This window comes from Otolemur garnettii, unplaced genomic scaffold (assembly GCF_000181295.1).
Source record: "Otolemur garnettii isolate 467f Iridium unplaced genomic scaffold, OtoGar3 scaffold00087, whole genome shotgun sequence".
In the NCBI taxonomy this organism is placed as follows: Eukaryota; Metazoa; Chordata; class Mammalia; order Primates; family Galagidae; genus Otolemur; species Otolemur garnettii.
This window is the reverse complement of record NW_003852482.1, coordinates 6,995,073-7,021,141: the sequence shown is the minus strand read 5'-3', so window position 1 is coordinate 7,021,141 and position 26,069 is coordinate 6,995,073. Positions and strand designations below refer to the sequence as shown.

The 26,069-nt window shown below is 56.2% G+C and overlaps 1 protein-coding gene and 1 non-coding gene across 2 annotated transcripts in view; one reads left to right on the top strand and one right to left on the bottom strand.

The window, feature by feature from the left end:
* The window catches only part of HMCN2 (hemicentin 2), a 142,732-nt gene that overhangs the window by 99,958 nt on the left and 16,705 nt on the right, over positions 1 to 26,069 (top strand). The window contains exons 55-84 of the mRNA XM_012808266.2: positions 1,392 to 1,505; positions 1,860 to 2,047; positions 2,594 to 2,690; positions 3,133 to 3,294; positions 3,463 to 3,576; positions 3,964 to 4,166; positions 4,697 to 4,778; positions 6,280 to 6,411; positions 7,184 to 7,327; positions 7,408 to 7,567; positions 7,649 to 7,773; positions 8,164 to 8,347; positions 10,925 to 11,022; positions 11,494 to 11,760; positions 12,315 to 12,505; positions 12,946 to 13,027; positions 13,117 to 13,253; positions 13,807 to 13,948; positions 14,032 to 14,176; positions 14,941 to 15,068; positions 15,692 to 15,848; positions 16,915 to 17,036; positions 17,835 to 17,999; positions 19,211 to 19,318; positions 19,591 to 19,725; positions 20,107 to 20,241; positions 21,192 to 21,382; positions 22,272 to 22,485; positions 23,361 to 23,495; positions 24,456 to 24,646. Of these exons, the coding sequence (XP_012663720.1) occupies positions 1,392 to 1,505; positions 1,860 to 2,047; positions 2,594 to 2,690; positions 3,133 to 3,294; positions 3,463 to 3,576; positions 3,964 to 4,166; positions 4,697 to 4,778; positions 6,280 to 6,411; positions 7,184 to 7,327; positions 7,408 to 7,567; positions 7,649 to 7,773; positions 8,164 to 8,347; positions 10,925 to 11,022; positions 11,494 to 11,760; positions 12,315 to 12,505; positions 12,946 to 13,027; positions 13,117 to 13,253; positions 13,807 to 13,948; positions 14,032 to 14,176; positions 14,941 to 15,068; positions 15,692 to 15,848; positions 16,915 to 17,036; positions 17,835 to 17,999; positions 19,211 to 19,318; positions 19,591 to 19,725; positions 20,107 to 20,241; positions 21,192 to 21,382; positions 22,272 to 22,485; positions 23,361 to 23,495; positions 24,456 to 24,646 (4,448 nt within the window). The remainder of the gene's footprint in view (positions 1 to 1,391; positions 1,506 to 1,859; positions 2,048 to 2,593; positions 2,691 to 3,132; positions 3,295 to 3,462; positions 3,577 to 3,963; positions 4,167 to 4,696; positions 4,779 to 6,279; positions 6,412 to 7,183; positions 7,328 to 7,407; positions 7,568 to 7,648; positions 7,774 to 8,163; positions 8,348 to 10,924; positions 11,023 to 11,493; positions 11,761 to 12,314; positions 12,506 to 12,945; positions 13,028 to 13,116; positions 13,254 to 13,806; positions 13,949 to 14,031; positions 14,177 to 14,940; positions 15,069 to 15,691; positions 15,849 to 16,914; positions 17,037 to 17,834; positions 18,000 to 19,210; positions 19,319 to 19,590; positions 19,726 to 20,106; positions 20,242 to 21,191; positions 21,383 to 22,271; positions 22,486 to 23,360; positions 23,496 to 24,455; positions 24,647 to 26,069) is intronic.
* LOC111726956 lies at positions 9,128 to 9,190 on the bottom strand. Its single transcript, XR_002774622.1, has one exon. It is a non-coding gene; the product is annotated as a small nucleolar RNA SNORD43 (small nucleolar RNA).

The following is a 26,069-nucleotide window of genomic DNA, read 5'->3' as shown; positions in this document are numbered from 1 at the left end:
GGCTGGGTCTGAACCCGCCACCTCTGGCATATGGGGCCAGTGCCCTACTCCCTTGAGCCACAGGTGCCACCCCCGGTTATTTAATTTTTTAAGTTAACTTTTTATTTTAGAGTATATTTTTCTGGGTGGTTTTAAATTAAAGGGCTCCAGAGGTGGGGCTTAGGAATGCCTGGCGTCCCTGGCCAGCTCACCCAATTCCCTCAGCTGAGTCTTGGGAGGTAGACCCATATCACTGGGCTTAGGAGTCACATCGTGTCCTGTCCCGTTTGGGCAGCAGTGGGGCTGGCTGCTGAGAGAAGTGGTCAATTTGCTCAGTCCCTCCCATAGGCAGAGTTATACCAGGGTTTGTACTTCCGTGCTTACAAAGAAGGAGGCTCCAGACGTCCAGGAAAAGCAGTGCTTCCTGAAGACTATTGTTCCTGGTAGAAATCCCTTGACTGACCCTTAACCTGGCTACTGACCTCTGATACTGACCCCAAACCCTGGGAGCATAGTGAGCCTCACCTGGTGCTCAGACCCTGATCCCAACTATCGACTGAACCCAGGCCTAGCCACTGACCTCAAACCCCACCACTGACCTCTGGCCCTGACCACTGACTCCTAATCTTGAGTACACCTTATTGTGGTCACAAGCTGACTTGAATTCTGACTCACACCATAGATTAACCCCAAACATCAACTGGCCTCCTGCCATGGCCACAGTTCCCTGGAAGCCCATCTTCCCTGAGCTTTGAAGATGGTGAGCCCCTGATGTGACCCTGGCCACACCACCCACAGGCTGGACAAGCCCTCCCCAGCCCAGAATCCTGAGCACACAGAGACCCTAATATAGGCCCCCAAAGACCAAATCCAGCCCCCCAGAGTGGCCAGCTTCTGGCCCTGGCTGGCTTCTGATCATAGAGGGTCCCAAGTGGTCCCTCTCCAACCCCACACCAGCTACCAGAGACCCAGGAGCTCCCCCCTCCCCGGCCTCTCCTGAAACATTTTGCCTAGTTCTCTGCCTCTGCCTTTTTGCTCTGACCAAACAATTGGGCTCAACTTGGCACAGACCTGGCCAGCAACTACTGCTCTCTTGCTGGGCACAGCTGCAAAGCCTCCGTTTTCCCATCTGTAAGATGGGAGTAACAATAGCACATGCCCTGCTGGGTCATCATGGGATAAGCTGGGAGCATCGGGTCTGCCATGCAGCAAGCTGTCCTTATGTGCTGCCCTGATTCTGCCCCTGTCCCATGAGCTGAGCAGGGCAGGCTGACTCTCTCCACCCCACAGATGAAACAGGGGGCAGGAACATGGCCCAAGTCCCCTCCAGAGGGAAGACTATAAGAATGTGTCCTTGCTCTCAAACGTACCTCTTGGACCTGAGCTCAGGGCTCTGTCCCCTGTCTCTGCAGGAGGCCGGGTCCTGCAGCTCCCCCTAGTGCGGGCAGAGGATGCTGGGAGGTACTCTTGCAAGGCCTCCAATGAGGTGGGCGAGGACTGGCTGCACTACGAACTGTTCGTGCTGAGTGAGTGGCCTGGGGGCTGGGGTGTGGGTGAGCCCAGGGTGCAGGCTCCTGAGCACCTCCCTCTGGGGGCTGTTGAGGTGGAGTGCCTTCTAATGGGGTTACAGGCCTGGGCTCTGAACTGGGAGAAGTGGATTCGAATTCCAAGTTAGAAGTTTCCTAGCTGTGTGATGTTGAGCAAGTCACAGCCCTCTCTGTGCCCCAGATTCCCTAGCTGTGTCAGGGCCTGGGAGGATCTAGTGAGCAGGACACAAGGAGCCAGCCAGTGCCAGGCACCAAATGCCCCTCTCGCCTCCGTGCCCACCCCCCTCCCCAGGGACCTCTGACGGCCTCTCAGCCTTCTCTCCCCACCCCCAGCCCCACCTGTGATCCTAGGCGACACAGAGGAACTGGTGGAAGAGGTGACAGTCAATGCCAGCAGCACCATCAGCCTGGAGTGCCCGGCCCTGGGTAACCCTATGCCCACCATCTCGTGGCTCCAGAATGGGCTGCCTTTCTCCCCAAGCCCACGGCTGCAGGTCCTGGAGGACGGGCAGGTCTTGCAGGTCAGGGCAGCCCCCTGCACGGGCTGAGACTCTTCTACCCACACTGCTTGTCTGGGAACCGAGGAGCAGTCATTGTCTATGCCACTTGAGGCTTTGTGCCTGCAGCCACGCTGAGCCCCTGGGCTTAATTCACCCCACCAAAGACTCTCCCACACGGAGCTTCACTGGGCAAGCACAGGGTGGCACACAGTACCCACCAGTTCAGGTGCCCCCAGGAAAAGGATGTGTGTGCCACACCTGGACTCAGGACACTGGACAGCACCTCGGCCTTTGTGTCCAGACACAGAACAGTGCTCCACAGGGGTTGAGGGAGATTGTTCCCATATGAAGTTTGCTGTAGAGGACCACCCAAATGCAACCTCAACCCCCCAATGTCACACAAAGCCACAGACAGACGTGTGCCCTCCTCACCCCCACGAGCCCCTGGGGCCCATGTGTCTGGTGTGGGGTGGGAAGGAGGGAGGGAAGCCTCACAGCAGCTCCCAGGGATGGCAGGGTCCAGGGGGCCTCTGGCCTCTCCCAGGCACCAGTTTCCTGCACTCATAGGTTTCCACCGCAGAAGCGGCTGATGCCGCCAGCTACATGTGTGTGGCTGAGAACCAGGCGGGCTCTGCGGAGAAGCTCTTTACTCTCAGAGTCCAAGGTGAGCAGGGCTGAGCAGGCACCCCTAAGGGCTCCTTGTCCCTTCCTGAGAGCTGCCACCTTGGTGCTTCCAGTATCCGGAGCTCCGGAACCCATGCTCAGAGTTCAGGGGTTCCAGCCTAGCATCAGCCACACCCTGGGAAGGGAGTGTTTGAGGGACCCTGATCACTAGCTGTGGCCTTAGGGACAGAGGCAGTGTTGAGCACTCACCTCATGGACTCAAACCTGAATTAATATTTGGACTCTGCCACCGAGCAGCTGTGTGGCCTGGGAACAGTGACTCTCCCTCTCTGATCTCTGAGCCCCAGCATTCTCCAGAGTAAGATAGTTATAAGGTTTCTGCACAGGGTCATTTGAAGATGCAAGAGGAGCTGGATCTCATTGTCTCACTCTGGCTCTCTGCGTTCTCCTTTCTGTCTTTATCATGGTGGCTGTGGGGACAGTCCCACCACGAATCGCAGGCCTGAACTCGGAGAAGGTCACTGCCATCCTCAATAGCAGCGTCTCCCTCCGTTGTGATGTCCATGCTCACCCAAGCCCTGAGGTCACATGGTACAAGGACAGCCGGGCCCTCTTCTTGGGTGAAGAGGCCTTCCTCCTCCCTGGTGGGTAAATGAGTCAGCAGGCCTGGCCTTGAGGTTATGTGGGGACTGAGTTGCTTCCTCAACCCTGGGACAAGGCTGGGGTCTGGGAGGGATTCAGAGCTGGGGAGTGGCCCTGGGAGTTGGGCCAGGTTGCTGGTGTGAGGGGCTGGCTCCACCTGCTCCTGGCAGGCACCCACACTTTGCACCTGGCGCGAGCACAGCCATCAGACTCCGGGACATACACATGCGAGGCCCTCAACGCTGCCGGCCGAGACCAGAAGCTGGTACAGCTGAGTGTGCTGGGTATGTGACTGTCTGACTGTGCCCCCACCCCATCACTTCCTTGGGCAGCGTGGCCAGGAGCAGGGCAACTGGCACTGGGGGAGGCAGGACAGCTGCTGTGGTCAGCTCTGTGGGGGTACAGAGCCCGGCCTGGGAAGGACTCACCAGGGCCCAACCACTGGGAGGGCCATCACATCTCTCTGTCTAGGGGCCAAGGCCCAGAGAGGCAGGAGGCTGTGCCTGGGTACACAGCGGGTCCTTGACCTGCTGGCCCGACTGTCTTCCTCTAGCTCCCCTGGGGCCGGTCCACTGTGTGACATTTGTGGGCCTCCATAGGCTTACCTGTGGCCGAGCCAGGGAGAACATGGGGACAGCCACTGTGCCTCACTCTGCTGTCTTGGCCCTCAGTTCCCCCCACCTTTAGGCAGGCCCGCAACAGCCTCCAGGATGCAATCGTGGTGCGGGCCGGGGACAAGGCTGTCCTGAGCTGTGAGACAGACTCGCTCCCTGAGCCAGCTGTCACCTGGTACAAGGATGGGCAGCCTCTGGTCTTAGTTCAGCGGACTCAGGCTCTCCAGGGTGGACAGAGGCTGGAGATTCTAGAAACCCAGGTGAGTCGCTGGAGGCAGGGGGTTGGCATGTGAGTGTCAGGGGCAATCATCAGTGGAGGGAGGGGGGCAGGCATGTGGCTGAGTGTGGGGGCTGACTCCTTGGCCTGTGGGATCCCAAACTGAGTTGATTAACAGCTTCCAAGGTGGGAGACATGGGATGAGCATTGAGCTCTGGAGTCAGGTTCCAGATCCAACTCTGCACTCAAGGTCAAAGTCAAGGATGACTCTCAGCTGGGGCCATCCCCACTGCCTACTTCAGTTTCCCCAGGATCTAGAAGCCTTTTCCAGGCCCTCTGACTGACTATCTGTGACTCTTGGGATTCTGTCCCTCCCTCCCTGGTGTGGGTGAGGTGTGGGTAAGATGCTCACAAGCATTTGTTGGATGAATATTTGCTGCTTCTCCAGAAACTCATTCTGGGCTCCTCTCTCCTGGCCTGACTCCATCCTCTCCCCTCCCCATGTTTTGGGGGAGTCCTAGCACCCCACCCCAGCTCTGTGCACCCTGTCACCATGTCCTCTTCCTATCCCAGGTGTCGGATAAAGGTTTGTACAGTTGTAGCGTCAGCAATGTAGCTGGGGAGGCTGTGCGGACTTTCATCCTCACCATCCAGGGTAAGTGGGGGAGCAGCCTGGCCAGCATGGCTATAGGTGCCCTGGCAGCACACAGGATTGCCCTGGAGGAGGAGGGCAGTGGCTGGAAAGAGGTAGTATTGCCCAGTATTATGGGCAGAAGATCTGGAATTTGAAAGGCAGGATTAGCAGCACCCAAATAGGATTCTGCCCATAACCTGCCTGATAGGCTTAGCAGAGTGACCATGTCCCTCGGAGCCTCAGACTTATCTGTGGCAAAGAGGCTAAAAGCAGGAACTTCCCACTGGGCACTTTGAAGTACCCAAGCACAAGGATGGCCATTGCAGTGTCAAGAAAGAGTTGGGCAAAGGGCCTGGCATGAGGGCACTGGTGTGAAGGGGGCCAGAGAGATCAGATACACAGAGACCACTTCACCTCCATCCTGATCCCTCAGGGAGCTTTGTTCCATTAGCACAAGAATAGAACACAGATGACATTTGAGCGGAGAGGAGGAGGAACCTGGCTGAGCTGTCTTGTAGATCTTTCTTGCAGCCAGATGTTGTTTCATGCTAAGTTAGAATATGGACTCAGCTGTGTGACAGAGACCCCCATGTACAGTGGCCTAAGTGGGAGGGAGTCTACCTCTTTCAGCCAAAGGCCCAGAGGTGAGGGTCTCACTGTGGAGTCGCTCAACATCATGTTGTGATGTAGGGACCCAGGTTCCTTCCATATTATTGATCTTCCAACTCTTGGGATCTTGTCCCTATTCCTGTGGATGACACTGGGACACTGCATCCTGTCCCAGTTCACAGGAAGCAGGAAAGAGCAGAGTGGAGGCCAGTGTGTATTTTATGTAGAAGCTGTGTTTCTCCCTTCTGTGTGGACTCCATCAGTGAGCACTGAGACAGTGGCCACAGCAGGCCACAGCAAGCTTTAGTGTGCTCCCCTAAAACCCTATAGCACGTAGTGCTGAGAACAGGCTGGGGGTGGGGGTGCCAGCTGTCTGCCGTGGATGGCAAATCCAGTAGCTTCCCCGGCAGGTGAGTAGGGGACGCATCCAACCATGAGCCATATTGAAAACCATGACTGAAAATGACAGAGACTTGCTGATCCTTCTGGTGACCCCTTTCATGAACAGGGAAAGTGGGAGGGTCTAGGCCCTGATGGCAAAATGTTTCATCCTGAGCCTAGTCAATTCTGTTCCCCTGGCTGCTTGGGGAATGTGACTTCATCCAGGTGGATGCATTAGTAATGGATTAGTAATGCCTGCCCTGGCGTAGGTTAAGGGCTGCTTGGTGTGAGCTTTGCCTTTGCCATCCTTGGGGTGAGTGGACCCCGCAGGGCTCTGTTTGCAAATGCTCTGAGACAGCTGCTAGTTCTATTTCCATCTGTGACTAGAGCAACCCCCATCTCCATGACTGGCAGCATAACATGTGGATTCCTAACTACCAGGAAGGGCTTGGGGGCCTCCCTGCTGTGCCCGAGAGGAGGGAAATGAGGACAAGAGAGTCAGAGTTCTGAGAATTTGGCTTCTGCCCTGCAGTGCCTCCCGTGTTTGAGAACCCCAAGACGGAGACAGTGAGCCAGGTGGCTGGGAGCCCTCTAGTCCTGATCTGTGATGTGTCCGGGCTTCCCGCACCCACAGTTACTTGGCTGAAGGACAGAATGCCTGTGGGTGAGTACGCCTGTCCCTCCTATCTCGGGGTGAAAGTGGGCATGGACAAAGGAAGTTGTTGGTTGTCAACACTTCAAACGTCAGTTACTGGCTCCTGTGGGGGCTGGCTGAGCCCTGGTGTCCACACTCTCAGTCAGCTCCCAGGAGACTCTACACACTATGCAGGGTGGGCCCAGAGGGCCATGACAAAGCCCAGCTGGGAGGCTCCATCAGGGGCTCCCACGGTGGTCAGCACCAGAATGTACTTGCTTCACTGTCCCCTCCAATACATTGTGAACTCCTTGTGGACAGGGACTGTCGTAGTTCTCTTTGACCACCAAGCTTGGTGGGACATAGGGCAGCTGCTCATGCATCTGCATTGAAAGGCCTGCTAAGAGCTGGGCGAGGAGGGCAGCCTGGGCTGGTGCCCCGAGAGAAGGAAGGAGGAGGTGCTCCAGGCCTGGGCAGACCGAGGGTCAGTGGAGGGCTGGTCTGGCTTGATCAGAGGACTCGGTGGATTAAAGGAAGGGTAGAGAGGAAGAGTGCACGAAGTGAGGGCAGGGCCTGAGGGTAAGTCCTGGACAAGAGAGGACTCACCCTTTCAAAAGAGCAGGTCCCTTGGGAAGTGATGCTGCGAGTGGAAGGAAACAGAAAAAAGGTTGTAAAGAACAGAGGAGCCGGAGACCAGGCTGAGGAAGGCGGTTGTGTACAAGGAGCCCCGCCCTGTGGCCTACAGCTTCCTATGAGCACAAGAATGGGGCAGGCAATTCAAAGAGTCCCCTCCACCCCACAGAGAGCAGTGTGGTTCACGGCGTGGTCTCCAGAGGGGGCCGCCTCCAGCTGAGCCGCCTGCAGCCGGCCCAGGCTGGCACCTACACATGCGTGGCTGAGAACGCCCAGGCCGAGGCCCGCAAGGACTTTGTGGTGTCTGTGCTGGGTAGGTCTGCACACTGCTCCCATGTCTTGCCCCCATGGCAGCCCCTGCCATTCCCAGCATCAACATAGCCCCTGTTGCAGTGGCCCCTCGGATCCGGAGCTCAGGCGAGGCACAGGAGCACCATGTCTTAGAGGGACAGGAGGTGTGGCTGGACTGCGAGGCTGATGGACAGCCGCCACCTGATGTGGTCTGGCTAAAGGATGGCAGCCCACTGGACCAGGGTGTGGGCTCCCACCTCCGGTAAGGCCTGGCCTATGCCCCCTACAGGTGGCAGGGCCCACAGACCCTCACTGACCACCGCTGCTCCCTTCACTATGGCAGGTTCTACCAGGACGGCAGCTCCCTTGTGCTTAAGGGCCTGCAGGCTTCGGACTCTGGCGCCTACACCTGCGTGGCCCACAGCCCGGCTGGGGAGGATGCCAGGCTGCACACAGTGAACGTGCTGGGTGAGGAGCCCTGGGTGGGGGCCGCAGCAGCCTGGCCAACTTGGGGCTGCCACAGGGGCATGTGAAGGGCATGTGACAAGTGGCCGGGCTACAGGAGATCTGGGCTTAAGCCCCAGTGATGCTCACACGGATCTGACCTCTTGGCCTCCATGCCTCCTCTGCAAACTAGAAGCTCAAGTGTTCTGGCCCAGGGTGCAGGCAGATAAAGAGGGCTGGGGTAAGGCTGTGCCATGACACATGGGCCTCATCCTTCACAGGGAATGGAGGCCACAGCAGTTGCTGGTGGCAGAAGACCAGGTCCAGTGCCATCTCCTGGAATTTCCCTGGGAGGAGCCTACCTTCCCCCCAGATCCCCTCACTGCCCCTTTTTTTTCTCCCTGTGCACCCCAGTGCCCCCCACCATTGAGCAGGGAGCAGACGGCTCAACAATTCTGGTGAGCAGGCCTGGGGAGCTGGTGACCATGGCGTGCCCCACCCGGGGGTCCCCACCCATCCACGTGAGCTGGCTCAAGGACAGTTTGCCCCTTGCGCTGTCCCAGCGCACCCACCTGCACAGCTCTGGCCGCACCCTCAGGTAGGGGAGAGGCTGCCCAGCCCCTTAGCTAGTTAATCACAGGCCCAGGCACACTGTCAGGCACTTGGGTCTAAAACCACTTCTGAAGGGGTTTTGGAGTAAAACTAATATAAACATGCACAGGTTTAACACGGGGAGAGTGAGAGAGGCCCCCACCCTTCCACGGGCTCAGAGATGAAAGGGGCCTCTGCCCTCAGGTGGTGAACCCAGCCTGGCCAGGGTGGAGAAAGTGAGAAAGTGGAAGAAGGTGCCTGAGCGATGTCTCTGTACCTTCAACAACACTGGGGAGTGTCCAGTCCCTGGTGTGATGAAGTCCCTGCCCCTGAAGCCCCGGGGACTGGGGAGGCAGATGGAGAACAGATTCATAAATGAAACGCCAGGGATGTCCTTGCTCTGTGGAAGGACACAGGGCAAGGAGATGGGAGGTGGCAGTAGAGGGTGCTGATGGGGCATGGTCAGTCATAGGACCTCAGGTAACATTTGAGCAGAGAGGCAGGAGGTGACAGCAGATTCCATGGGGAAGAGCATGGGCAAAGGGAACTGCAATTTCAGAGGCCCTGAGGTGGCCTTGAGCAGCTCAGCGTAGGGGCAGGCAGGTGAAGTCCAGGGGTTAGGGACCCTGAAAGTCCTTGGAAAGCCTTGAGTTTTCCTAAGACAAGATGGAAAGTGTGGGAGTTTCCAGCAGGGGAGTGTCATGATGTGACTTAATTCCCCTCCTCCCCGAGACAGAGTCTCACTGTGTCATCCTCGGTAGAGTGCTGTGGCGTCACAGCTCACAGCAACCTCAAACATGGCAATCAACACAGTGTCTCTGTCCTCCTATCGATGAGTTCATCACCTGTTATGAGTTTAATCCCCCCTCCCCAGAGTGCTGTGGTGTCATAGCTCACAGCAACCTCAAACTCTTGGGCTTAAGCCTCAGCCTCCCAAGTAGCTGGGACTACGGGTGCTTGCCACAATGCCCAGCTATTTTTTGGTTGTAGTTGTCGTTGTTTGGCAGGCCTGGGCTGGGTTCGAACCTGCCAGCTCCAATGTATGTGGCTGGTGCCCTAGCCACTGAGCTACAGGCACCGAGCCATGACTTAAAATTTTTACTGGAGTGAAATATACACATCATAAAATTCACTATTTTAAACCATGTTTAAGTATCCAGTTCTGTGTCCGGTTTTGTTGCACAGACATCACCACCACCGTCCTAGAACATTTTCACCTTGTAAAATGGAAACTCTGTCCACTAAGCACTAACTCCCCCGCCCAGCTTCTGGCAGTCTGTTCTTCATCCCGTCTCTGTGACTTTGCCCACTTCAGGGTTCTCCTGTAAGTGGAGTCGTCATATTTGTCCTCCTGTGTCTGGCTTATTTCACTTAGTATAATGTCCTCAAGGTTCACTCTTACTGTGTTGTATGTGTCAGAATCTCCTTGCTTTTCAAGGCTCAGTAACACTCCGTTGTTTGGACACATTTATCCCTTCATCCTGCTCAGACACTTGGGTTGCTTCCATGTTTTAGCTACTGTGAATAATGCTGTAATGCTGGCTGTACAGACAAATTCGCATCTGTGCAAGTCTCTCCTTCCAATTCTATTGAGTTGTAGCTTAGGTTTGTAGAGGGTCCTTCTGGCTGCTGTGTGAACAGCAGACTGGTGACCAAGGGCAGAGTGGGGAGGACACCTGGGGGGTCTTGTGATAATCCAGATGGGATACCATAGGTTGAGATCCCAGCTATGCAGGTGGAGGAGGTGAAAGGTGGTCAGATTAGGGATAGATGTTAAAGGCAGAGCTACTGGTATTTGTGAAGAGATGAGAGAATGAGAGGCCTTGAGCATGACTCCTGACTCTGAGGTTTTTATCCCTGGTACCTGGAAGGTTGTGGTTCCTATTTTCTGAGATCTGTGGGAGAAATAGGTTAAGGGGGAGACCTGGAGTTCTGTTTTGACATGTTGGTTTGAGAGGTCCCAGGGGAGGACCTGGTTATTCCAGTTAGAATGGACATTCGAAGGCTGGCAGCAAGTGCTGGAAACCAGGACCAGCCGCACCCTTGAGCAAATGTGGACTGTGTCACAGGGACGGGGAGGGGGAGCTGACTGGGGGCAGCAGGAGGCTATCCGGAGAGAGTGTGAAGAGAAGCTTCAGGGAGGGAGAGGCCAACAGGGCCACAGGAGACAAAGCCTGAGGATTGACTGTCACTGGGGAACTGCGGGGAGGAGATGGGGAGGAGACATCAGGTGAAAGGGGGTTCAAGAGAAAGACAGGCAGCAGAGTCAGTGAGTGGAGGATGGTCTGAAGGGCACGCAAGCCATTCATGTGCCCAGGCAGCAAGACTTCCAGAATTTAGGGGGCAGAAGGTTTGGCTATGGAGTGAGGCGGGCTGGGTTGGGCTGCAGAAGAGGAGGGTCAGAGAGGGAAAGTGGGGCTTTATCCGGGGGGAACCGGGGAGCCAGGGAGGGAGTTTAAGCAGAGCCACTCCTGTGGCCAGCAAGCTGCTGGGAGACAGGACAGAAGAGGGAAGCATCCTGGGAGTCCTTCCACTTAGCAGGCACCACTCTCCACCCACCCACCCCAACCCGCTGGGGATTCAGGATTTCCCGGGTGCAGCTGGCGGATGCTGGCATCTTCACTTGCGTGGCCTCAAGTCCAGCTGGTGTGGCAGACAGGAACTTCACCTTGCAGGTGCACGGTACGGAGCAGGGGTGGGCCAAGGGGCTCCTTTGGCCTTTCAGGGTAAGAATCTAGGCCCTTGGCCCCTCTGCCCATCTGGTGGAACCACGGGTCAGCCCCTAGGGTGGCAAGGTGTAGTAACTCCCAATTCAGTCTTTGATGTATTCAGTTGCTCGAGCTCTTACTCTGGTGTGCCAGGGGCATCAGGACAGGCTGGGAGCAGAGCAGTCCTGCCCCCAGTTGGTGCAGGAAAACAGAGGCAACTAGTGATACCAGGAAAGGGGAGATCTGTGGGAACACAGAGGAGGATGCCTCACCTGGCCTTGGGGGTTCAGGGAGCCTTCCTGGAGGAGGCGAGGTCTAAGCTGAGTCCTAGAGATGCAAAGAAATTGTCCAGGCCAAAAAGGGCGTTCCAGCCAATAGGAGCAGCCTGGGGTGAGGGCTACCTGTCATGGAATAAAATGACCCCGCCCACCCTGGCTCTTCACAGTGCCCCCTGTCCTGGAGCCAGCAGAGTTCCAGAATGATGTGGTGGTGGTCCGTGGCTCCTCAGTGGTCCTCCCCTGCGAGGCCCAAGGCATCCCCCTGCCCCTCGTATCATGGATGAAGGATGGGGAGCCTTTGTCACCCCAGAGCCAGGAGCAGGGTCCCGGCTTACGGCTAGAGGCCACGGAAGCAGCTGATTCAGGGACCTACTCCTGTGTGGCACTGAGCGAGGCAGGGGAAGCCAGGAGGCATTTCCAGCTGACCGTCATGGGTAGGTCATCTGTCCTCAGGCTGTCTTCTCTGCTCAGGGAGAGGGTAGGGCTCTGAGGTTGATAGGAAAGGCAGTGAGGGAGCTTAGTCTCCTGGGAACGTGGGGCTGCCACCTGGCTTCCTCATGGGACACCCTGTTGGCCTTGCCTGTAGGCTGTGAGTAGCTGGGGTGTTTGACTGTCCCAGGGCTGTGCTTTTCTGTCTTGTTCACCAGACAACCTTGGTGGCAGAAGCAAGAATAAGAGCCACCAAGTCTGAGGAAGACAGAGCCCTAAGACTCAACACAAAGTTTTGCAAGTGTTGTGCCATATTGGAAAAATTTGTGTCAGTTGTGTGTTCCCTGCATGCTGTACCATTCTTGGTGTTAAAGCACAAATAATTATCACAGGACAATGGGCTAATGGTTTCTGATATTTCCAGGACCTTCCAACACCCGCCCCAAACTCTGCTGGTTTGGGCCCCACCTGCTGTCAGCATCTGGATGGGGGAGGGTACGTGGAACCCCATCCCCCCACACCCTCTGCTACAGCTGACCCAGGGTGGGCTATTTTGCAGATCCCCCCCACATCAAGGACTCAGAATGGCCTGAAGAGCTGTTGCTGACCCCTGGTGCCCCCCTGGAGCTTGTCTGTGATGCCCAGGGCACCCCCAAGCCCAACATCACCTGGCATAAGGATGGGCAGGCCCTGAGCCGCCTGGAGAACAGCAGTAGAGCTGGCCGGATGCTCCGGGTAGAGGGTGTGCAGGTATGGGTGCCCTGCCGTCAGGGACAAGGCTGTGGTGGGGGAAGAAGGGAGATGGCAGCTTCCCCAGGTCCAGAGGGCATTTGACAAGGCCTGGCCAAACTCCTCCTTTGTGAGGGGTGAGAGTGTAGATATGACCCACCTGGGCAGTGGTCTGGGAGCTCGCAGCCTGGTCAAAGCCAAGGTTGATGCAAAACCCAAGTAACTTCCCATCAAGGACAGATAAGGACTGGTGTAGTCAGGGGGGACTTTGGGAAGGAGGTGGGCCATGTGCCTGCCTTGAAGCAAGATTGAGATGGAGATGGGGAATCCCAGAGAGGGGTGCAGGCTGGCTGGGCCTCTACAGGGCTGAGTTTGGATCCTGGGTCCCTCACCGTGTAAGAAGAAAGCCAGACTGGTAGGTGGGCAGTGCTCACCTACTGCTCACCCTGCTCCATCCCCAGGTGGGCGATGCTGGGCTGTACACCTGCCTGGCTGAGAGCCCTGCAGGTGAAGTGGAGAAGAGCTTCTGGGTCAGGGTTCAAGGTAGGGAATGTGGGGGCAGGGGGAAGGGTGGGAGACAGGATGGGGCCTGTAGGGGTGGGTCTACCCCTCATGTCCTCTTGCACCCCCAGCCCCTCCAAACATTGTTGGGCCCCAAGGCCCCCGCTCTGTGGTCGGCCTGGCTCCGGGGCAGCTGGTCCTGGAGTGTCCTGTAGAGGCAGAGCCAGCGCCTGAGATTGAGTGGCACCGAGACAGCGTCCTGCTGAAGGTGAGTGCCAGGCGGGGCCCCCAGGGACGCTGCCTTCTGCCCTTCTCAGGCCCCAGCCCATCAGTTGAAGTGCTGGGTGCCAAGGCTGCTCTGAGCACCACTTTGCTATTACTCTCTGGGCCTCCTCCTCCCCCTCCAGACATTACTGCCACCCCTATTCTAGACTGGACTCTGAGGCAAGGCTCCGGGCACCGGGCTGCTGAGGCATACCCCTGGTGTTCCTCCCATGGTTCCTCCAAGCTGTGTTTAGTGGCTGTGTGACCTGGGGCCAGTGACAGAGGCTTCCGGCACTTATTCCTCAAACAGGGCCAGCTTGCTGTTGTGCATCAAGGGTTATAGGTCCTTTGGCAAGAGCTCCAGGGAGAGGTGCATTTCCTCCTAGGGGAGCCCATTTCCTCAGAGGGTCTTCAGCTGGGCATTGATTCTGGGCCTGCAGCCAGCCTGGAATGGGGCAGAAGCTCCTGCCCAGCCTCACTGGCTCCTAGTCTTCCCTGTCTGGTGCGGCCTGCTGCTGACAGACTCTCCCCCTCCCCCACCCCTGGGGTCTCTGCAGGAGGACGCCCACACACAGTTCCCTGAGCAGGGCAGGTTCCTCCAGCTGCAGGCCCTGAGCACGGCCGATGGCGGCAACTACAGCTGCACAGCCCACAATGCTGCAGGCAGCAGCAGCGTGGCCTTCCTCGTGGAGATCCACAGTGAGTGTGGCCCACTCCATCCTACCCCTCCCCATCCCTCAGAGGGACAGGCTCCCAGCCACGGCCCTCTTTGCTCTCCCCAGCTTCACCCACCATAAGGGCAGGACCGCCCTCTGTGAATGCCTCGGTGAACCAGACGGCCCTGCTGCCCTGCCAGGCCGACGGCATGCCCCAGCCCCTCGTGAGCTGGAGGAAGGATGGGGCCCCCGTGGATCCTGGGAGCCCCAGGTGGGAGCTAGAAGGGATGGGCCTCTGGGAGGGTCTCAGGTGCCTCTTTGTGGGTTGTAAACAGAAACCCACCAGGGTAGTCAGAGCACAAAAAGTGTCTTTATCATTAGGACGTGGAGTGTCCCTTGGAACACAAGGACAGGCAGGCCATTCGTTAAGGGCTCTTACTGATCTCTGCTTCTCTCTGCTTGTGGGCTTCATGTTTCTCTCCTCTCTTCCTATCTCCCTTTGGGCTTCATGTCTCTCTCCTCTCTCCCTCTCTCCCTTCTCTATCTGTGAACATGAGATGCCTCCCTAGCACCCCCTGGGCCCCCAAGTTTATAGCTCCTCAGCTCATATGACCTAATGATTGTCTGTGAATCCCAATCCCACATTCGCTGGGCAGAGAATGCCAGTGGCCCAGCCAGAATGCTATGTCTCCAATCCGATCTGCTGTGGGCAGGGGCAGGACTGCCCAGTATAGACATGGCCTCTGGGAAGAATACTTCTCAGACCTAGGGCCCATTCCCACAAAGAATGTTGTCCCACTGTCTCTTGGGAGAGGCCAGGCAGTAGCATGGGAGGCTTAGAGCAGCCCCTCTCTACTTTTCCAGTGCTGGCTGGCTTGGAGCGTGGGAACTGCCCATGGGTGTGACCCCTGATCTTGGCCTCACAGACACAAGACTCTGAATCCTGAGTCAGTGTGGTCTTGTTGGGAAAGCCAGGGCAGAGGGGAGGCCCCACCGGCCTGCTGGTCTCCATGGCAGCTCCTCCCTCCCTTGCAGGTTTGAAGTTCTGCCCGAAGGTTCACTGAGGATCCAGCCAGTCCTCGTCCAGGATGCAGGCCACTACATCTGCCTGGCATCCAACTCTGCGGGCTCCGATCGGCAAGCCCGCCACCTCCAGGTCTTTGGTACGTGGCCCGGGGAAGAGTGTATTCCCTGCCTTCAGTGGCCGGTCCTGCTTAGCTTCTGGTTCACCCTAGCTGTAAGGAGCCAAGAGCAGTGGTTTTCAAATGTTTTTGACCATGAAGGCCATTAGTAGAAAATTTTGCTCTTGTGTAGTTAAGGGATGAAGATTATTTTTACACATATTCTACATGTACCTGCTACGATACTGTTCTATTGGGAGTAAGAAAGCACAAAAGGTCAAACATTTAAAAGCTTAGATTCAAGGTCACCACAATCAGATGCCCTATCTCTTCTGCCCACTCCAATGGACGGCCTTGTTGGAGGCCGCTCTGGTGGACTCTGGCCTTGGTCAGGGGCTGATGGGAAGTCAAACCCTGGAGGCTTCGTTTAAGGACAGGTGATGAGGGGGCACAAGGCTCAGGGTGGGGGCAGGCCCCAAACACCTCAGCTTTGGGAGCCTGTTGGAAGCTCCCCCTCCAAAGTGTCTCCTGCCCCCACGTTAGAGACAGGCTGAAGAGGAGAGGGAGTGCCCTTGCCCCAGGCACAGCCTCTGGACACAGCCTTGGGGAGCTCATCACCCTCAACCTTCCTGCACCTTGTCTCCTGACCACTGCCCTCTCCCCAGAGCCTCCAGCCATTGCCCCCAGCCCCGCCAACCTGACCCTGACTACCCACACCCCAGCCTCACTGCCCTGTGAGGCCAGCGGCTCCCCCAAACCCCTGGTGACCTGGTGGAAGGATGGACAGAAGCTGGACTCCCGCCTGCAGCAGGGTGCCTACCGGTAATGAGCTGACCCTTGCAGCAGCATCCTGGGACACACCGGGTGGGGGGGAGGGCATCTCACAGGGGAGGGCATCTCACAGGGTAGGGGGTACAGGGCAGAAATGAGGCAAGGTGTGCTTGGGTCTCACTAAAGCCATGACCGGAATGTATGTGTGGCCTCGGGGAACAGGGGGTCTTTACACAAAGGGATGAGAGCATTTGGGATACACGACCAAACAGAGAGTGTGTGACCTTTATGTCCGTCATTTTGTTCTTATTTATAAACAAAATGTGGCAGCCTGAGCTCGGGCCAGCTGAGTCTGGGTGTAGAATCACCCCAGGAACCTCTACCTCCCCGTTTCTCAGATGCAGCTTTTTGTTAAATGGTCACTGGGGGCATTAAAGGGTTGAAACAGCAGAGAATTCACCAGATCTTCATTGTATTAGGTGCCAGGTCATCTGGAGCTGTGTGTCTAAAGTTTGGGGATTCCAATGTGGTTATAATGATAAAAAGTTATCATAGGGCCAGGCACAGTGGCTCACACCTGTAATCCTCGCACTCTGGGAGGCTCAGGAGGGAATACTGGTGAAGTCACGAATTTTAGCCTGGACAACATAGTGAGACCCTGTCTCTACAGACAATTAAAAAAAAAAAGCCAATGGCCAGGTGTAATGGTGTACATCTGTAGTCTCAGCTACTCGGGAGGCAGAGCAGGAGGATCGATTGAGCCCAGGAGTTCCAGCCTGCAGTAGGCTATGATCCTGCTGATCCTGCTGAGGTGACAGAGTGAGACGCTGTCTCTCAAAAAAAAAAAAAAAAAGAAAGAAAGAAGAAAGCTTTAGAGAGGGTTATTATGACATAGCAAACATTCAGGGTTATAGGGAAACTCAGGGATGAAAATTACCTACAAGTCCAACAGCTAGACCTTTTGGGGCAGAAACTTCTAGAAGAAACTTTTAGAGTCAGATAGGGCTGGGAACTGGGTATAGGAATGGAGATGGTCATGAGGCCCCACATTCAGACTGCCCCAGCAGAAAGGCTGTGACTGGCTCAGACCAGTCACTTAGCTGTCTGTCCACCCCAGGCTCCTGCCCTCCAATGCTCTGCTGCTCACAGCCCCCAGCCCCCAGGATGAAGCCCAGTTTGAGTGCGTGGTGAGCAACGAGGTGGGTGAGGCCCGCAGGCTCTACCAGGTGACTGTTCACGGTGAGTTGGAGCCCGAGGCCACGAAAGAGGCCTGGGGGGTGGGGCAGCACCTTCCTGCCCCTGGGTTCTTTCCCTTCTGCAGAGAATGGCTCTGATTTCCTCCCAGCCTTCCCATGCTTCCCAGGAAGCCCTCTCAGGTCCTGCCCACCCACCCTGATATAACCCCAGTTCCAACCCAGTTCCTGGCACATAGGATCTCCCAGGAGAGCCCCCTCAAATCCAGAATGTTCTAAACACAGTCTGACCATATCATCTTGGTTAGAAATTTCCCCCTTCATGGTTGCCCACTTCCCTCAGGGTAGAATGCAAGATTTCACCTGGGTCCATAAGGTCCTGTGAGGTCTGGCCCTGCTGACCCCCAGACCCACCTCATTCAGGGGTCCAGCCATGCTGCTCACCTCTGAGCTTTTGCACATGCTATTCCCCCTGCCAGGAACACTTCTCCTGTCACTCAGCCAATACCTTCTTTCCTTCAGATCTCAATTTAGATACCACTTCCCCCAGGGCCTTCTCTGGCCTCCCTCAAAGCTCCCTTCTGTCATCGAACTTGTGGTGTAAAGCTACCAGACCAGCATCTTCACAAAAAGTTGTGCATGGCTATATCCCTGTGCCCCAAATATTTGCTGAGGGAGCACATGTGACACCCCTCTGCTGCTCCTGCTTCCCTCCCTTGCTCTTGGTCACTAAGGTCACCTTGTGTCTCAGCCTACATGTATAATTCTCAGGGCCTGGACCCATGGCCAAGAGCTCCCTCCCAGCTGTACCCAGCACGGCCTCAAACCTTGTCTTGGGTTTCAGGGCCTCCCACCATTGCTGATGACCAGACAGACTTCACTGTGACCACAATGGCACCTGTAGTCCTCACGTGCCACAGCACCGGTGTGCCAGCTCCAACTGTGTCCTGGAGCAAGGCAGGCACCCAGCTAGGGGTGCGGGGGAGCGGCTATCGTGTCTCACCTTCAGGTAAGTAAGGGTGAACCGCAGAGATGGGGGAGACAGGGAGTGCGGGCAGAGAGAGGGAGCCCACGTGGTAGAGCAAGATGGCAGGTCCTGGCCTAGCTCTGCCACTCACTTGCTTTGTGACCAGGAGAGCCCCCTTGACTTCTCTGAGCTGCAGTCCCTCCTCTGTGCACTTCAGGGTTGAGATCCCTAACGCTCATGGGCAAATCAGTGCTGTTTCATAGGAAAATGGGAAAAGTAATAGCTGCCGGCGAGTGTTTCTAAGCCCACCTGTGTACCCCATTAAAAGGAACACCCTTCCTTCTGAAATCATGCTCTCGGTCTTTTAGTAATGAAAGTTCCTTTCTTTGATGGAATTAAGGTAATAGTAAATAAATAGTGATTTTTAGGATTTTTTGCTTAACAAAGTAAAAGTTGGCCACTTTATAGGGATTCTCCAAATTAAATGTATTAGTTGGCCAGTTAGTAAAATCCTAAAGTCTAGGAACCACTGGCCGGATCTGTAGTCTTCACACCCCTCGGAAGCGATAGAACTTCACTCCAGCGAGTGATAACAACAAAGCCCAGTGAGTCGAACAAGCCACAGTTCTAGTTCCATTTGGGACAGGACAGGGTCTGCGGGCTGGGCCAGGGTTCAGTGGACTCTGCTCCCCTTGCCCACCCAGTAGGGCCTGGGGGTCCATGGAGGACAATTTAGGAATAACTTCATTCAATTATGGAGGTGCAGCCTGCAGCCTGGGAAGGTTAGATGGTGACCAAGGCAGAGGCAGGGAGGGCAAAGGGAGGATGGAGGGGTAAGTAATCCTGCAAGGCTTCCTGGAGGTAAGTTTTTAACAGAGCAAGGAGAGAATAGCCAAAGATGGGAACTCTGGGTTAGGGATTCTATGCTGGGTGTAGCAGATCTTGGAACTTCACAGTTGGAAGAGGCTAGAGACCATCTTGTCTGATTCTTCATGGTATACATGGGGAAACTTAGGCCCAGAGAGTAGGTGGAACTTGCCCACGATTATGCTTTGGGCAGAGGGCAGAGGCAGTCATAAAACCCAGGTTTCCATGTCATCTGATCCCCTGTGCTGTTTACAAAAGGGCAGGGGAGGCAGGTTGAATGTCTGGGACCAGAGACCTCAGGGTGGGGTTGTGTGGGAGCCCTGCTACCTCCATCATGGGCGACCTCGGCCCTACCCCCTCACCCCCATGACGGTTTCCACCCACAGGCGCACTGGAGATCAGGCAGGCCCTTCCCATCCACACTGGCCGCTACACCTGCACAGCCCGCAACTCTGCTGGTGTGGCCCACAAGCACGTGGTCCTCACTGTGCAAGGTAAGGGTCCCTGGCCCAGACCACCAAGGGAGCAGGTGGAGAGATAGAGGCAGGTGGAGCCCAGGATGGAGGGAGGGGAGGCCCCAGGGCCCGGATCTGCCCTGATGGGATTCTTTGGGAGGAAAACATCAGCCCCAGCATCCTTGTTGATATGTCAGACCGGTTTCCAGACCCTGATCCCTTTAGAGGCCTCTGTCCAGTGCTCAGAGGGAGCCCCCTGGTTAGAGGAGCTGGTTTTAAGGCATCCCAGGGACCTCTGGACTCCTTTGCAGCCGCCCCTGTGGTGAAGCCGTTGCCCAGTGTGGTTCAAGTGGTGGCACAAGAGGAGGTACTGCTGCCCTGTGAGGCCTCAGGCATCCCCCGGCCAACCATCACCTGGCAGAAGGAAGGGTTCAGTGTCCCTGCAGGTGAGTGTCCCTGGGGGGGAAGGGAAGAGCACAGGACTGGGGTCCTCCTTCCTTCCCCAGGAAACTCCACAGACCTGCTCCAGGTCTCTGAAAGCCCCCAGGCCTGCATGGATGTGCCCCCCTGCTCTGGCTGCACCCTCCTGCTCCCACCACAGACAGAGGTTCTAGCCCAGCACTCAGAGGCTGACTTGGGAGGTCAGAGAGGGGCAGTGGCTGGGCTGGACTCTGGGCTAGGCTTCCCCACTCACTCTGTCACTTGGTCATTCTGCGATCCAGCAAGTCATTTGCTGCCTGTCAGACAGAACAGCCCAATCTGCCCTCCTCTCCTCTCGGGGCCCCCACCACCGCCACTGGCTTCCAACTTTCTCCCACCACATCCAGGAGCAAGTACCCGGGTCCTACCAAGCGGACAGCTGCGGATTATCCGTGCCAGCCCTGAGGATGCTGGGAACTATTTCTGCATTGCTCAGAACAGCATAGGCAGCGCCATTGGGAAAATGCGGCTGGTGGTGCAAGGTGGGCCTACGGAGGGGCCACAGTGGACATTGGTGCCCAGATGTTTCCCCTTGAGAAATAAGTCCTGGGACCTTCTCTGGGCCCCAGGCAAGGCACATCACAGCATCCTCCCCAACCTCAGCACTGTTTATAGTTCTAGAGGAATCAAGGGGAAACATCTCTCATCTTGTGTCAAGATCTGGCTTTAGGCATAAACTCCCCTCTCCTCTGCCTTTTCTCTGGTCCCTCCTGGACACTGGGCTGGGATCCTTTGTTCACTCTGGCTTTCCCATACCAGTGGCCATGTTGGTCTCCTCCCCTGCACACACAATTACATGGGCCCACCCAGAGTTTAACTGGTCATTCCCTCCAGAGGTAAGGGGACACCGCTGGCCAGGACTATTCAGGACATGACAGTGTGCTTTGGCCCCAGTGGCCGGCTTTGTGGTGTCTCAGGGGCTATCTCTACCCAGGCTGCATAGGGCTGGGGTCAGACTTTGGCTGTGAACATGGAGGGCTCCAGGCGCTGTGCTCCTCTGAGCCTCCTTGTCCTGCGTGCTCCTCTCCCTGTGACCTGGAGTGTCGTTGGTCACTAGACGGCCAGCCAGTGACCTTTACTCTGCCCCCAGAGCAGCCTCTCCCCAAGGGAGGCCTTGTGACGGCAGCTCTGCTTTGGCCCTGGAGGTGGTCGGCATGAGGAGTCTGTGCCCGCGCAGAGCCTGCCCAGGCCTCCGTCCTGAAGCTTTTCGTCTTCGTGTGTGCGCATGTACACAGGGCGGTGGGGTCACGCATCACAGCTTCACCAAACTCAGAGTCCCCAAATCCTCCTGACCTTGGGCAATGACCTGTGATGGGGGAGCTCGTAGGCACAGCTGATGGCTGAGGGGCCAAGCCAAGGGACACGGGCACTGGGGTGGGGACAGCCTGTTCCCCAGCCCAAGTCCAAGTGGGGACCCCCCCTCTCCCTGCAGTTCCACCAGTGATTGAGAATGGCCTCCCGGACCTGTCCACCACTGAAGGCTCCCATGTCCTCTTGCCCTGCACAGCCAGGGGCAGTCCCGAGCCTGACATCACCTGGGACAAAGACGGCCAGCCTGTGTCAGGCCCCGAGGGGAAGTTCACCATCCAGCCTTCTGGGGAGCTGCTGGTGAAGGAGCTGGAGGTGAGGGCCGCCCCAGGAGCAGCACATGTCCACTGAGACCCCTGTTTGCTGTGTCCTATGAGCCCCAGTAGCCTGGAAATAAACACCATCTTCCCTTCCTGCACGTGGATACAAAACCGAGGCTTGGGTGGAACTGCTTGTCCCAAGATTCACTGTTACCAACAGGCAGAGCCCAGATTGGAACCTAGACCACAGGGGCAGGATCTGGGGATGGAGGGGAGCAGGGACTGGGGGTGTGGTGACAACTTTGTGTCCGCACAGTCACCTGGTTGTTCTCAACTGCACGTTGACATCAAATGTCCCCTGTGGTCTCAGAGGTGTTGAGCCAGGGGTGTGGGTGGGACCCGGGCCCTGTCCCTGTCAGCACTCATCAAATACACAGTGAGCCACTCCAGGGGCTCGGTGGAGCATGCGCCTGGGGCATCACAGGGCCCATAGCACGCAGGGCACTGTGGCGCAGTGGTGAGCATGCTGGCCCTGCAAGGACACACACAAAACTCCTCCTCTTGAAGCCTCCTGGGCCCTCTATAAAGGCACCAAAAATGAGACCTGCCTCAGGGCGACTTGAGCGTAGATGAGCTGGTGCCGGTTAAGTTCTATGCACAGTGCCTGGTACGTGGTAGGTGCTTAGTAAATGGTAATGGCTGCGATGGTGCAAATAGGGCTTGGGTTATGAAGGAGCAGAGCTATATGAATGCTGCCATGGAGTGCTATGGTACAGTGGTGAATCCGACTCTGACCACTTACTAGCTGTGTGACCTTGGGCAAGTCTCTTTACCTCTCTGTGCTGGACACTCTATGGGCACTTGTGGGGGAATGGGTCCCCGCAGGCATCCTGGCCCACACCAGGGAGGAGGGCAATGCTCCACCCAGCTCCCTCTGCCTGCAGGGCCAGGACGCAGGCACCTATACCTGCACCGCTGAGAACACCGCGGGCCGTGCCCGCCGCCGCGTGCACCTCACCATCCTGGCGCTGCCTGTGTTCACCACTCTGCCTGGGGACCGCAGCCTGCGCCCCGGGGACAGGCTGTGGCTTCGCTGTGCGGCCCGGGGCAGCCCTACCCCCCGCATTGGCTGGATCATCAACGACCAGCCAGTCACAGGTCTGGGCCAGCTGGGGGAGGTTGGGACAGAGACCAGGACCCTGGGAGACTGCGTAGGGAGGACAGGTGCAGAAATCTAGCCCAGCAGACAGGAAGAGGCTGTCAGCCTGCCTGTACATCTGGATCTCCAGACTTGGCCCTGTGCAGGGGGACAGAGCAAACCCAGTTATGGCCATATCCTCTAGGCCATGTATCAGAGATAGCAAGAGGCCACCTGAGAAGGTGACCCAAGCCAGAGACCACGAGGCCAGGAGGGGAGGCCTGTGTTCTGGCCTAGAGTCACCACTCCCATCATGGGACCCTTAGCCAGCCCCTTTCCCTGGGGGGCTCCATCCTTCTACCTGGGGCCCCACATTTCTAAATTTGAAGTCCACAGGTGTGAAACACCTTTGCACCCCTGTGGTGAAGACTTGGGTGGGCCCCACCATTTCTTGGAGAGGGACCAGAGCCAGTGGTTCAGCCTCTCTGAGCCCTGAGTTTTTACCTGTGAAATGGAGGTAATGGGGACCAAGGACAGAGTGACTTAACACAGGGGCTGCGCTGGGCACCAGGCCTGGCCCAGAGTAAATGCCCAGGTGAGGGGAGTGCTTATCTTTATGCCTGTGGTGGGCGATGTCTAACTCAGAACAAAGGAAAACAAAGTCCAGTAAAAGAATCCATCTCTCTAGAAGACACAGCCGTGTCTCTGGAAGTGCCACATGTCAGTGTGCCCCTGTGAGCAGGTCTGTCTTGGTCAGCCTGCACCCAGGGAGAAGGGCATTTCCTTCTGGGGGTGCACTTTTACTGAGCTCCTGCTGGGTACTGTGGCCTGAAAGTTTAGGGCAAGAGTTCCCTACACCTGGACTTATAGTCCCCCATGTCTTTCTCCATTACAGAAGGGGTGTCAGAACAGGACGGGGGCAGCACGCTGCAGCGGGCTGCGGTCACCAGACAGGACAGCGGGACCTATGTCTGCTGGGCTGAGAACAGAGTGGGCCGTGTACAGGCAGTCAGCTTTATCCACGTGAAGGGTAAGGCACAAGCCTGGGTGGCCTTTCTCTTGAGACTTCCATGGAACTCAGTCTGTTGGTTTTTTGAGAAATCGGCATCCTGTCCTCTGATAGAGGCTGTCCACCCTGCTGCACCTTGGAATCCCCTGGGGACTTTCTGAAATGCTGAGGCCCAAGTTCCACCTCTGACTCAGTCGACCATCACTGTGGGGTAGTGCCTAGGCATCAGCATTTTTTACACTCGCCCAACAGCTTGGACAGCAGGTAGAATTCTAATCTGACCAATGAGCCTGCAGCTACCTGTAGCTTGTGGTACCAGGGTGGGAGGAAGCCTAGGGGCCAGGGCACCCTGGCTGAAAGATACCTGAAGCTTGCCAGCCTACAGGCTTGTGGCCTTGCCCTACCTGGAGCAGCACAGTGACCCTAGGTAATGCCATGACTTAGTTTGCATGACTCCAGGGTAGTTTGACAAGTAGCACTGGGATACTGCTGCAGCTCTTGGTAGATTCCTCAGGAGAGCAGGAAGGCTGGAAGCTGGCACAGGGCATCCAAGAGCGTTTCAAGAGTCACATGAAACTTAGCGTTACTGTGCACAGAATAGGTGCCCTGATGTCATTGTTTTCCTGTAGCTCTTGATTTCCAAAGTACCTGGCAAAGCCTCTGGTGTAATCCATCTGTGAGAGCAAGCACATGACATATGTAACCCTGAGTTCCCACCTGCACCCATCTCAGGCATCACTAGTTAATCACAGCACCATTTTCACTCAGCTTCAAATCCTTCTCAGCACAGTTCCTGGAAGCCACTGCCAGTCCCTGACTTGACCCAGGACATCATGAACTGATACATGACGCTGGCCTATCAGGAGCCTTTGTAGGCCCCTGGAGGTGGGAGTTGGGCAGGCCACTGGGGCCCGGTTTATGGAAGGTTGAGCCTGAAGGGTGTCCATCTCCTGACTACTTGTTTGATGTCACCCCATGCAGAGGCTCCTGTCCTACAAGGGGAGGCTTTCTCCTACCTGGTGGAACCTGTGGGGTCCAGTGTCCAGCTAGACTGTGTGGTCCATGGAGACCCAACACCCAACATCCACTGGATGAAAGATGGCCTTCCCCTGCAGGGCAGCCGTCTCCGGCGCCAGCTACAGAATGGCTCACTGATCATTCCCAGGACTGAGGTAAGGCAGGGCCCCTCAGGTAGGGCCACCCAAGACTACCCTGGACTCTCTCTAATTGTTCAGGAAGGTTCTTTAGGTTGGCACCTTCCTCTATAGTCCATAAGGCATGTCCCTGCCCAGTTCCCAAACATCCTCCCACTCTACCTAGGGGGACTTCCAGCCAGTGACTTAACTTTTCTGTGCCTTAGTCAGCTCACCCACTCAGTAGAGCTAATAATTATTTCCACTTTGCAGGGTTATAGTGAAAAATCAGTGAGATGACTCATACAACGAATTTAAGCGTGGTCAGCGGGTAATGCCTCAAAAGTTTTATTAACAACTCCCGGGGCCGGGTAGGCAGGTAATAGTGCCCCCATGTTACAGATGAAGACACTGAAGCTCAGAGAGGCTCACAAGCGGTACGTGAAAGAAGCAGGACCCCACTTAGCTCCCCAGCTCCACAGCTCCTGCCACATGCTGTTTCCAAAGCCTCGAGTGCTGGGGCAGCTCCCTTTCACCTGCCCTCCTGTGTCCCAGTTTCCAGTGATTGTGTAGAAATCCACGAGTCAGTCTAGTCTCAGGTTCATCTTTGGGGCCCTAATCTTGGAGCGTTTCCCTGGACAGCAGCAGTAACAGGACCAGTGATAATTGCAACAGTCATGGCTGCCACTACTCAAGTACTAATTGTTGGCCTCACAATTCATGAGCATCATGTTACTTAATACTTTTAACAATCCTACTGGTTATCATTTCTATTTTATAGCTGGGAAAACTGAGGCTCCAGAGATATGGGAATGTCCTAGTAATGAGTTCGGTGCAGTAAATAGTAGGGCTGGGATTTGGTCCCAAATCTGGACTCTTAAGTTTGTGCCATGCTGCCCCCAATAGTCCCTTGAAAGTGGCCTCATATATCATCTAGTGGCATGAATGGTGGCCTCAAGCTTCCCTTGCCCCATCTCACAGTGGCACTGCCACTGAGAAGTGACCTGAGCTAGTGCTATACCTGAGTTCTATCCCAAGTCCATGAACAAAGCTTCCTCGGCCACTTAAGTTGGAGAAGCACTGCAAACCTTCTCCCTTCTGGAAGACTCGAGGTGCATGCTAGGACAACAAAGGCGCTAAAAAATCCTGTAGTTCAGAAACGTGTTGTTATCTAACTCAGTGCTTCCCAAACTTATTCGACCTTGGAATCCTGTTTTCCCCAAGGATTCCCAGATAAATGTGCCCTGGAGCAGCAGGACTTCAATGCAAACAATGTGGGAGAGGCCGATCTAAGTCATGCTTTTCCCAGCAGTGAATCTCCTAAGGGCCATTATTCCATCCCCTTAGTCACCAGCCCTGGTTCTGGGTGTGCAAAGAAGCTGGATTCTCTTGGTACATCTAGTGACAAGCGGCCACAGAGGCCCCTCTGATGCACTGTGGAGAATTGGGCGACCCTGGCTGG